The following is a 12,020-nucleotide window of genomic DNA, read 5'->3' as shown; positions in this document are numbered from 1 at the left end:
TTTTGTCTCTCTTGATTCCAATCCCCGTTTCTTTTTAAACTGTCACTATCTTACTTGTTAATGTGGCCATATTTTGTTCTTTAAGAGTGTTCGAAACTGAGTCATGAAGTGTATAAGGTCATGTCAGATTTTAGGAGGATGAAGTACCCTTCAATGACCTTGATTTTTAAAATCCCATTATTTAGTATAACTTAACATTGGTTTCTCTTGGTAAATGTCTGTCTAAACATTTAAGAAATTAATTTTTCTGGGGACAGTTTAGCTGTAGACCTGTGAGTGAAAAAGTGCCTCAGTGTAGTGGCAGGCCATTTCATGTCTCCTTTTCTCATTATTTTATCCCATGGATCATCTATGAAAGGAGTTAAGAACCTCACTCTTCCAGGAAACTCCTCTGAGCATCCACTATGTCATGACAATTATACCGAGTTTCTGAGGAACTCAGAGGATAAGCTTTTTTCTCACTGATCATCTGTTTTTAATTATCTTCAGCTGAATAACCTCTAGTAAAAGTAGTGGTTATCTCTTCAAACTTCCTTAGATTCTTAATCATGTTTCTTCCAAGCACAGCACTTACACACCATTTTAGGTGCCTAATGGGAGCAAAGGAAGCAGAGCTGCATGGATTGTAGGAACCCAGACCTCAGACCTAGGACAGCTGGAACTGCATTTAACTTTTTGGCCACTATTGGCCAAAAATCCTAATGCTAATTAGGATTTTTCTTTGTTGTTTTTTTAAACTTTTAGTTTTAAAATAATTTCAGACTTACAAGAAGCTACATGAATAAAGAGAATTCCTATGTGCTATTTTGGGGCTTAATAAACCATGTTTTTCTGTACTTTTCTGGGCAGCATAATGTTGACAACATCAAATGCCTAGAGGAAAGTAAACTGTGAGGGTCGCCCAGCTCACCCTGCTGTGCGAAGCTGGAATGTCCTTGTCTCACTGGGTAGTATGTGGTCTGCTGGACAGGTGTGCTTGCCACTGGCTGACAGGAAGAAGGGCTGAGCTGGCTGCAGGTGCAGAGAACCAAAGGGTAATCTGAAAAGTTGTGGGTTGCATGAGCCTTTGCAAAATGGCCTGTAGAAAGATACCCAGTCAGCAATAGAAAAATTGAGTCCACAACTAGCTACTTGCTCTCCTTTTAGTGCTTTCCATTTCCCTTCATTTACCTTCTTACTCTGGTGTCCACTGAACAAAATCAGAAAGAAATACAATGAGTATGTTTTGAGAATGGAGTTTTAGGTTAAACTGGTAAAGTAGATTCATTCCTGACATATGCATCCTTGGTGACTTAAAGTTCAAATTCTCTTTTCATTAGATTTTAGACACTAGCACAATGTCTAAAACATGGTAGTTGCTCAAAAATATATTTAATGTAATGAATGAATGAATGTAGGTATAAATGTATAACCAGATAATATGAGGGAAGAAAACAGGAAAGTAAAGAACAAGTTCCAAAGTTCTAAAATCATTTTGATGGCTGAAAAATAAGTTTAGTCATTGGAAACATTTAGATTCTGCTGGGCTGTCAGCATTAAATCTTGCAAAGCCTAGTCCAGTTTTTCAGTTGTGCCATTGGCTTTCTGTTATTCAGTGTTTTTTGTATTCTGTTATCTGGGATGTGCCATTACTTAAAGACATAGGCGACAACTGGGCATATGTGAAAAAGAACCTGAGTTCCCTAAGCTGATCTCAAACTGTTGCTCTAGTGTGATCTCCCGACTTTAGCTTCCCAAAGTATTAGGATTACAGGTGTAAGCCACCAGGCTTGGCCAAATTAGTGTTTATTGTGTCCTTTATGGATGATATACAGAGTACTTTGAAGAACATATTTTAGAAATATACCTTTATTCCAAAGGGATAATAAGGAGGCTTTCACAATAAGAAGGTGTGTGTGTATGTGTGTGCATGTATTTGGGTGTATGTGTACAATATGTAGAACATAAAGAGATCTGAGAGAAAACTAATTACAATTTTTCTTTATTATTTTTAACTTTTAATTTTAAAATAATTTTAGACTTACGAGAAGTTGCATCAATAAAAGACAGTTCCTAGCTGCCCTTCATCTAGCTTCCTCCAATGATAACATAACCATAACCATAGTCATGGAGCTGAATTAAGGCCAGGACATTGACATTGGTATGAGAGTATTAATTAAACAAATGCATTTATTTAGACTTGAAAAAGATGGTCTAATCTTCATGTTTGGGTAACCAACTCTGAAAGCCTAAACTCTCTCTCCCCACATACCTGAGTCTGACCTTGAAATCTCTGACCAGGCAGGTAGGTAGGCAGGAAAAATGATTCTTAGGTCTGCAATGGTTTGTGGTTTTATATTATTCCCAAATTGCCCTGTCACAGAGCCGAGACCAAACTCTCAGTCACAATGTAAGGAATTCACCTGGGCTTGCAGTCAGTCATCTTTGCAGTTCGCTTACCTTCAACCTGGCATGGTGCAAATAAATTTCAAGTGTGATATTTCTTTTTAGTTTTTATAGCCACAGGTGATATGCTTGTTTTCCTGCCCAGCCTGCAGAGCTGAGGTGAGTCCAGGGCAGGTTCACTGAGAAGCAAAACCTGAGCTTTGTACCTTCTTGCCAGTGAGGACTCATGAGTGGTATGCGCTTGAGTCTTTAGGGGCCTTGTGGCATTCCCTGGTATGCTTTTAAATAGGCCTTTGCCATGCTTTCCAAAAGCAAGTTGGTGGTGGTTCTTTCAAGCATCACCTGTAGCTTCCTAGAGCACTCCATGCCCAGGCTGTCTTCCCCCAGGAACTCCAGCACCGGAGTCGGACTCCTTTGATAGGAGCTCATTATCTGTCAAGAGGCTGCATCTTTCCAGAAGATATAACCTATGTGAACCCGTTTACATTCCCTCTGGCTGGGAAGTCTTTGCTCTCAGACAGCAAGGGACTGTTCACTTCCAGAGCTCAGAGTCTCCCATGTTTATGTAGGTGTTGGAAATTTCCTATGACCAGACCCCTGTTTAGGATATCTGTGGAAAAACTCTGAAGAAGAGCCCTTTGGAGACATGCATTTAATTTAAGGAGAATTTGTTCTGGTTTGTGAATCAATTTTGTAAGGAATTCTGTGTTTAAAGACCCAACCTCAGTTCTCAAGCTTTTCTTACTCAATAGGTAATGCATATTTAAGAGCTGCCTGAAGGGTTAACTCACTTTTTTTTTCTAGTGACTATAGGTGTACACCTCAAGGAGCTGGCTTACTTGGGCAGTTAATTTCTCTCTGGAATTTCTCTTGCTTGAATGTCCATAATACATTGACTTCTGCAAAGAATTGATTTCCACACAAAATTCCCTGCTTGCCTTAAACCCTTCCCCGCAAGCTGCCAGCTGCCTGCATAAATATGTGGTTTTTTCTCATGAATCATTTGTAGCATACACAATTGGAATTGAGAGTAAGAAGGGCCAGGAAGCAATGTGATCTGACTGTTCAAGTGCTTTTTTGGTAAGAAAAGTGAGGCTTATCAGCTAACAGAGGAACAAAATTGCAATCTCCTGTCCACCTTTAAATGTGCTTGGAAAGTGTTAATATGCGATCACCCAGATGTGCCATGAATGCTAATGGCACTAGTGCAGATAATTCAACAAACCCATTTATTCATGAAAAACACATGCTTTTTGAGCATCTGTGCTGGCAAAGGTGATAAATAAGGATGCAGTCCTTGGAATATACATTTTGAAATGTAAGAACCTTTTCTTTCCTCTTAAGATCTTGGTAATGAAATCACATTTTCTTGGTAATGAAATAGAGCTGTGTAGACAAGTGAGATGATCACTTTTAGCCTCCAGTCCACATTTCTCATTGTATACTTGCAGACAAGCTGGGTGTTTAAGAAGCCCCCTTCTCTGGCTCTCAGTTCTTATATACCTCTGACCTTTCCCCAAGGCTCATGGATAGAAAGACACACCTAGGGAAGGTGGAGTTTCACTTCGCTGGGGAAGGTTTGTGTTGTGTAATTATGAGTGAGAACAACAGCTGTAGTATTTCTTTGTGTATCTATAAGGGCAGAAAAGATATATTGGGCACCTGTATTTGCCAGCTAATAGGCAGTGATTCTTCTTGAGGCCAAGAAGCATGAGTGCACACTCTGTTTTCTAGCAGAAGAGAAAAATTGAGATAACTGATTTAATGCTAATAAATGTTTTTTTCTGGGATTGCCTGATGCCATATCTGATTGTTTATATGATATGAATAGTTTCCCAGTAAAGACTATCAAAGCATTCTAAATGTAATTATGCTTTTGTATTTAGGTTTGTCTTTTCATCAAAATTTGGAGATGGGATACTGGAAAGTGGGAATGGGTCCTTTTGCTAATATGTGACTCCAGTGTAGACTTATACATCAAGGTTTCTTAATGATGATGATATTGACATTTTGGACTGGGTAATTCCTCGTTGTTGGGGCTATCTCCTGTATAACAGCATCCCTGGTGTCTATGCACTGAATACCAGTAGCCCTCTTCTCTCTTCTCCATCCTCCAAGTTATAACAATAACAGTCCAGACACTGTTAAATGTTCCCTAGGGAACAAAGTCATCCCTGATTGACAACCACTGCTCTAGACTAGGCCACTGTAAGACCATTGAAGTCTTAGAAATGGTCCTCATTCTTTGAAGTCATGTTAGCCTCTTCAACTGTGATTCATCTTAATATTCAATGATATCCAAAAGTCAGTTTTGATGAGTACCATGTGGTAGGTGGGACACGTGATTAGAATTCTAAGTGCTTTTAGGAAATTGAAGAATTGCTCAGACTCCAAAATAATGAGGGCAGGAGAGAGTGGGCCAATTAGTTCACAAAGGAACAAAACATCCTGTAACTAAATGAAAAATGAGGAAGGAATGGCTGTCTATTTACAAATACCCAGGGTAAATGATCCTTTGGGACCCACAGTGCATAGAAGCCAGAGCTAAGTAAACAGCCTGGGGCAATTGTGTCAGCATGTGCTGGCCTCCCTGACCAGGTCCTGACTGCTGCCTGCTGGTCAGGCTTCTAGTGTCTGGGTGAACTCTGGCCCTGACTTACACTTCCCCCAAAACTGAAGGCCTCCAGGGATTGAGGCATTCGTTCTTTCTCTTACACAAGGCAGGGATTTGAGCATTATTGGGTTAAGAGCAATCTGTTTCAGTTTTCTCCCCAGTATTGTCTTTGCTTGGCTGAGTGTGTGTGTGTATGTGTGTGTGTGTGTTCCTTGTGGAACATGTGGTACATTCAGGAAGGAATAGGGTCTTTAAGTTCTCTTTCTGTCAGAGGTGCCGCTATATCATGACTTCCAGTGGATTAGCTAGGTTCAGGGAGTTACCTTTAATAATATCTAAAGTTGTCCTTTCATTTGGAAATTAAGACCAATAGAAATATGAGTTTGAATGACTGAAGCCATGGGATGAAATGAGTTTACTCAGTCTAAGGATAAAGTAACAGAGAACAGCTATAAGCAAAAAGGTATGGAGTCCTCACTCTCGATCTATCCTTACTGAGAGTGTAGTAAAACTCCCTGAGCTGTGTGAAAGACCAGTGCAAGACTCTGTCCTTGGATAGGTCAGAACTTCCTCATTAAATTCCCTTGTCTGCATCCAGTCCATATCCCTACTGTCTGCACTGACAATAGATGACAATCACAGATAATCTCAGTCTTTTTATCTGTCATTGCTCAAAATTCCTGTGTCAGAAGCTGGTCCTCATCAACATGTCTGAGCTTTGATAACACTGGATCTCCATAATGCTGAAATTTCAGAAACCCCGCCTCCTCAAGTGTACTCTTCAAAATGTCATGTCTTCTTCCTGACTACTCTTGGGAAATGTCCCACACTCCTACCCATGTATCTTTCTGTGCACTCTAAGCTGTGCATGCTTTCTTCCCCATGTGGTGAGAATAAGAAGGATTTTATATTCTCTGGATTTGGGGTGTGGAAAGAGCAACTCCTTAATTAAATCTGACCTGCAAAACGCTCTCCAGGTTTGGAGAAACCAAACACTTCCCCCAATGTCTTACCTTTTGATATATAGCAATATCAAATGCTACTTCCGGTGCCTTCAGGATTAATTCACTTTTTTTCTTCAGTGACAATAGATGCACACCTTTAGGAGGCGGCGTAGTTGGATAGTTAATTTCTCTCTGGAATCTCCCTTGCTTGAATGTCCATGATATATTGACTTCTGCAAAGGGTGTTGTTCAATATGCTGTCTCTGCTACTGGGGAGGCCGCAGCAAATGCCTCTTCTGCCCATGACCTGGTGACAAGACTCTGCTTTGTAATCCCTTGTTTATGTTTCTTCACTTGCACCCTGTTGTTGGGCATCCTGCCTTTGAGTCCTACCTTCATTTCTCTACTCTAGTCTCTAACTTTTCCAGGCGTGGACTTGGATGGAGCTGACTCTGAGAACTATTTGCTCTGTGACTTCGGGAAAGTTATTCAACATCTCTGAGCGTCAGTTTCTTTGCTATGAAATTGTTATAATAATACAAAACTCATAAAACTATTGTAAAAAGAAATGAGACTCTAGAATCCAGAGCCTGGGCTGTAGTGCCTTCTCTATAGATTTTTCACTATGACTATTATTATTCTGCTCCATCATAACCTAAAAAATAAGTACTTCTAAGGAAAAGAAAAAGTTCAACATAAATATAACTTAGACTGAGCTGGGCAATGTTTTTGCTGGGTATCTAGCGATGGTATATTAGACTGAGATTCTTAGATATTCTGATTTAGTAGTGGGGTCACGAGGAAGGGATGAGGGACAGTATTCTGATATTCTAGGTCTCTATCCACTTTCAGTTTTCAGCAGTCGCTTCCATTTGGGTTTCCAAAACAACTCATGGCAAAAAAAAAAAAAAAAAATTGCCAGGAAATAGAGTTTTTCTTGTGTCTCTCTCCTCTTTGAACACTTCCTAGGACCCTTAGCATTACTCTCTTAACCACCTCTAGAGAAGTAGTTCTCAAAATAGGCTCAAAATATCACCTGCAGCAGACCTATCTGAGTACCCTGTGATGCCCAAGAGTAGAGAATACTGTCCCTCATCCCTTCCTCATCACCTTACTACTAAACCAGAATATCTAAGAATCTTTGTCTAATATACCTCCAGGTGAAGGTTGCTGGATAAAATACAGCATATCCAGTCAAATTTAAATTTCAGATACTTATACTAAAATTTAAATTTAAATTGGGACATACTTATACTAAAACATTTTATTTTTATCTGAAACTTGAACTTCACTGGACATTCTGTGTTTTTATTTGCTAAATATGACAGCTTTACTAGGGCACACACTAAAATTTAAGAAACTGTTCCTAGGGGATGCTCACAGTGTGTTCCCACTGAGACCCACATAGAGGGCTTCACTGAAGTATTGTTTTTTAAAGAAAGGCATTTAATGTCTTGTTGGGTGTCATAGTCCTTATGACTCCCCATTCCCTTTTCTGTGACCCTGCTGCCAGTGTTCAGGATGAGCTCCCAAAGCCCCATAGTTTATGTTCCCTGGATTAAGTGACTTCTAGGGAGGACACTCCAGGCTTTCTTTATCTTACACCAGCCAAGCCATGAAAAAACCCCAGGTGATCAGGGATGAATCATGTGGGAGCCTCGGAGACTGCATCCATGTACCACAAGCCTGACGGCTGAGCAGGCTGTTCTTTAACTTCTGTTCTCTAGGAAGACATGGGCATCTTGGCTTTGGACAGCCATTCAGGCTGAGAGAGGTCACATGAACACATGGGAATTATTACCACAACTTGATCGATTGGTCCTTCATTTCTCCCACTAATAGCATCACTGCAGTGTAGCAGCCTGATGGGGCCTCTGATTTTTCTCAAAGTTCTTTCTCCCTGATGGTAAAGAGAGAGCTTGGGATCCTTGAGATGTGAGAGTGTGACACTGAGAGAACTCAGATGTGATTCAGGAAAGGAGAAATAGAAACTTGCATAGAATAGCTAACATGTCATTTATATTGTTACCTGTAGTCAAGGTTGCAAATTCAAATACTGCAGAGACTAGGCAGGCATCATAAATAAGTGAGACAAGAAGGGTGAGGACTGTGGAAAAATGATCCATTACCAAGAAGACAGGCCCTTCTTATCTTCAGCTGGCCAGTGGCTACCTGACAGGAATTTGGGCTCAGAAAAGCTGAAAATCTGAATTTTTGTATTAAGCCTATTGGTTCAAACACGTGGGAAACAAAAAAATTTCAACATTGAGTAGGGCAAAAAAAAAAAAAAAAAAAACATTCGTATACAGTTAAACCTTTAGGAAGTTGGTTTTCTATTCTGTTTTAACAACATATTACGTATGGATAAACATATTGTAGGTACTCCATTGAATTTATAAAGATAACCTTATTTTATTCAGTTTGATCAGAATTAGATCCCCAAACTCATATGGTCCAATAGAGAGAAGTCAGATTTTATATAAACACATAAAATACATTATTTAGATAGTAAGACCTAAAAAGAAATATCAAGGTAACTTAATAGTGTAGTCAGGACAAAAGCACTTTGAAGAGATTTGAGCTGTATTTGAACTCAGTCACTTTGTCTTGGAACTAAGGCATGACTGGTCCAATCATGTGGCCTTCAGCCCATAGACACATCATTGATTTGTTCTAAGAACCAGAGAGACATATTGTTTAGGCTTGACTTCAAGGTACACCTTTGCCTTGGAGAGCCACCATATACTCTTGAATTCACCAGAGTAGAATCTTAGATGTCATAAGTAAACTTCTCACTGTGGTATCTCAGAAGGAGGCTTGAACATGAGATACCAGTTATTAAGATGGGAAAATTGCATCTAGTTGATCTGGCTGGAGGAAGAAGAATGATAATATTATTATTAGTTTATTCTCGCATTGCTATAAAGAAATACCTGAGGCTGTGTAACTTATAAAGAAAAGCGGTTTAATTGGCTCATGGTTCTTCAGGCCATACAGGAAACATGGAACATCAGCTTCTGGGGAGGTCTCAGGACTCAGGGAGTCTTTGTTCATGGCAGAAGGCAAAGCAGGAGCAGCATATTTCATGGCAGGAACAGAAGCAAGACAGGGTGGGGGCCACAAGGTGCTGTACACTTTTAAGTGACTAGATCTCATGAGAATTCACTAATTGTGGTGAGAACAGTACCAAGGCGGATGGTGCTAAACCACTCATGAAAAACCAACCCCATGATCCAGTCACCTCCCACCAGGCCCTACCTCCAATACTGGGTATTACAATTCAACATGAGATATAGGCAGAGGGGATGGATCCAAACCATATCAGTATTTTTGTTCCTGAAAGTAAAAAAAGAATAAATGAGTTTTTAATAAAATACTAATGTACTTTGACAGAAAGTGAATGTAAAAGTGGGATGAGTACAAACAAGAGTCTTTCTTTTCAGCAAACTTACCACACATGGGATATCTATTTTTTAACTCTCCTTAATTTCTGTAGGGAAACAGAGTGTGTGCTGCTGGCTATGGCTACTTTTTCCATCTCGTGACCAGCCAGACATCACGAGCTCCACTTCTTTCCTTTGCTCAGAATGTGGCACATTCTTGTACCAGGTAAATTTGGGGAAATTCATCTACATTTTGGCTGTAAGTCTTATGATTTCACATTTTTCTGTGGAATGCTCTTTTGGCATTTGTTTGAGATTTGGTGATGCTCCTGTGTAAGTATTTTCTGAAAGTGCTTTATTGGGGTATCACTGACATACAAAGAGCTGTTCATGTTTAATGTGTACAACCTGATGAGTTTGGAGATAAGTATAACCCCGGAAACTATCATCACCATCTATGCCACAAACATATCTGTCACCTCTAAAAGCTTTCTTCCAGCCCTCTTTATTTGAATTATTATTGCCATGAGAATATTTGACATAAAATCTGAACTTTTAGCAATTTTTTAAAGTATAGAATACAGTATTGTTAATTTTGCTGTAATCTATGCTTTGGTATTTTGCTGTACAGTAGATGTCTAGAACTTATTTTGCATAACTGAAACTTTGTACCCTTTGACTAATACTTCCCATTTTCCCCTCCTCCCCGCCTCTGCCAACCACTATTCTACTTTCTGCTTATAAAAGTTTGAATATTTTAGATTTCTCATTTAAGTGATATGATGTACTATTGCTCCTCTGTGGCTGGCTTACTTCACCCAGCAGTGTCCTACAGGTTTATCTGCTTTGCCACAAATGGCAGGATTTCCTTCTCTTTAAAGGCTGAATAATAATCCATTGAAAGTATACACCACATTTTCCCCAGCCATTAACCTATTGATGGACATCTTGGCTGCCTCCATGTCTTGGCTTTTGTATATAATTGTGTTAACATTATTTTCTAGATCATAATAGTTTGATGGTAAAGAGAAGAGAGTCACTTGAAAAGGCAGAAGGACAGAATGTACCTTTTGTGGCCAGAGAGAATTCAATTGAGAGAGCAATTAAACTTCCAAATATGCAGAGCCCTCTGGAGGCTGGTGGGTTTGGGCTCTGGAGTAATCTGCATTTTGTTGGGATTTGGGAGCAGGTCACAGAGGGTAAAAGTGGAAGAGCCGAGGGATGGGCAAGAACAGTCAGGGGGAAGGTCACAGTTTCTATCTACCTCCACTGTCCCTCATCTGTTACTTCTATTTTGTATTTTCCAACAAGAAAAAGTAAGAAGTTAGAAACATAAAAACTGGCTTAATTTCATTCTTTGTTTCACTTTTTAGGTGTGGTCTCTTTGTATACCCTAAATTTCAGCCACCTTGGAATAATGTCACTGGCACCACTGTGTTCCAGAACTTTACAGTTTGGGAAAGTGCAGGTGGTGTCCAGGTAAGTTTTTTGTTGTTGTTATTGTTAATTGTTTTTAAATTAAAACTGTCCCTTGTTTTCTCACAGCAATTCATTATGCATATCTACTTACATGGGAATGACTCACCCTTGAGGGGAGCGTTGCTGTGCTGTCACAGTTTTAAAGAACCAGTGGATCAAAGGTGCTTGCAGAGTAGTTGTTAAATAAATTCCTAGTCACTAATCCAGAGTTAGGTCATTTTCTCCATTGTGCATTTTTGGCAACTGTAGTAGAGAATGACAGAGTCATAGAGATTTATAACCAGGAGATATCACAGAGGTTACCTATTCTTTCCATCCCTACTTGGAGATATACATTAAGGCTTAGTAGCACAACCAACTGAAGAATCTCGACGCCAGATGTTGGCATTTGATGTCCTGATATCCTGAATAATACATGCCCCAGTCTTAAAGAAAAGCACTATTCGCCATTGGAACACATACATTCTAGCTCAAGATACAATTCGTACTTTAGTCAGCAAGCTAAATTTTCTATTTTTTTCTTAAAAGAGAAAAGAAGGTTTATATTCAATCATTTAATTTTCATTATCTCAGTGATTTTCTTATAAGGAAGCTTTGCATGCTCACTGTTAACAGCAGCATGTAAATGTTATCCAGGGCCACTGTTTATTGCTATACAGTCAAAATTACATACACTTTGTCGTTGTCTACAAATCTGGAGCATAAGAAACATAGATGAAGAAATATGTTTGTAGAGTCTCCAGGAAATAGAATACATATAATAATGTCACAATAAGGAAGTCAAAGATTTATTTCATATATCCAACAAAAGAAAGAATGGTGGCTGAAGAAAGCCCACAAATATATAATTAGGATAGCTAACAGGTAGAGTCCAAAATGTATTTAGTATTTTGTTCTCCTTTAATTTTATAAAATGCTTCCCATGAGCACTATAAATATTATAGGGGTAACAAATCTGGTAGAAACATTTGTTAAGTGCCTTCTTATGCAGAGAAGCAAGTTCATACCTGCAGGGGCTTAAACTCTCTCTCCCTGCTCTTGAATAGCCTTGTTCTAGAGGAAATAATCTAGTGAAATGAAAATATTAAAAGATACTATTAAAGCCCTTTTTTTTGACGTTTTGTAATCTGAAATGTTAAACCTGTGAAGGAAAAAAAATACAGAACTACCCAACTTGAACTCTGTACATTCAAATTTAATCAATCAAAAAGTCCA

The 12,020-nt window shown here is 39.1% G+C and overlaps 1 protein-coding gene across 3 annotated transcripts in view; it reads left to right on the top strand.

The window, feature by feature from the left end:
• PKHD1 (PKHD1 ciliary IPT domain containing fibrocystin/polyductin) overlaps positions 1–12,020 on the top strand; it is a 515,189-nt gene that overhangs the window by 208,326 nt on the left and 294,843 nt on the right. For all 3 annotated transcript variants that reach the window (XM_035295877.3, XM_035295878.3, XM_078370699.1), the window contains 2 exons: positions 9,440–9,552; positions 10,700–10,805. In XM_035295877.3, coding sequence (XP_035151768.3) covers positions 9,440–9,552; positions 10,700–10,805 — 219 coding nt within the window. The remainder of the gene's footprint in view (positions 1–9,439; positions 9,553–10,699; positions 10,806–12,020) is intronic.

The sequence above is a fragment of the Callithrix jacchus genome, chromosome 4 (assembly GCF_049354715.1).
Source record: "Callithrix jacchus isolate 240 chromosome 4, calJac240_pri, whole genome shotgun sequence".
Lineage (NCBI taxonomy): Eukaryota > Metazoa > Chordata > Mammalia > Primates > Cebidae > Callithrix > Callithrix jacchus.
The sequence above is the reverse complement of the archived record's forward strand: the minus strand, read 5'-3'. Positions and strand labels throughout refer to the sequence as shown.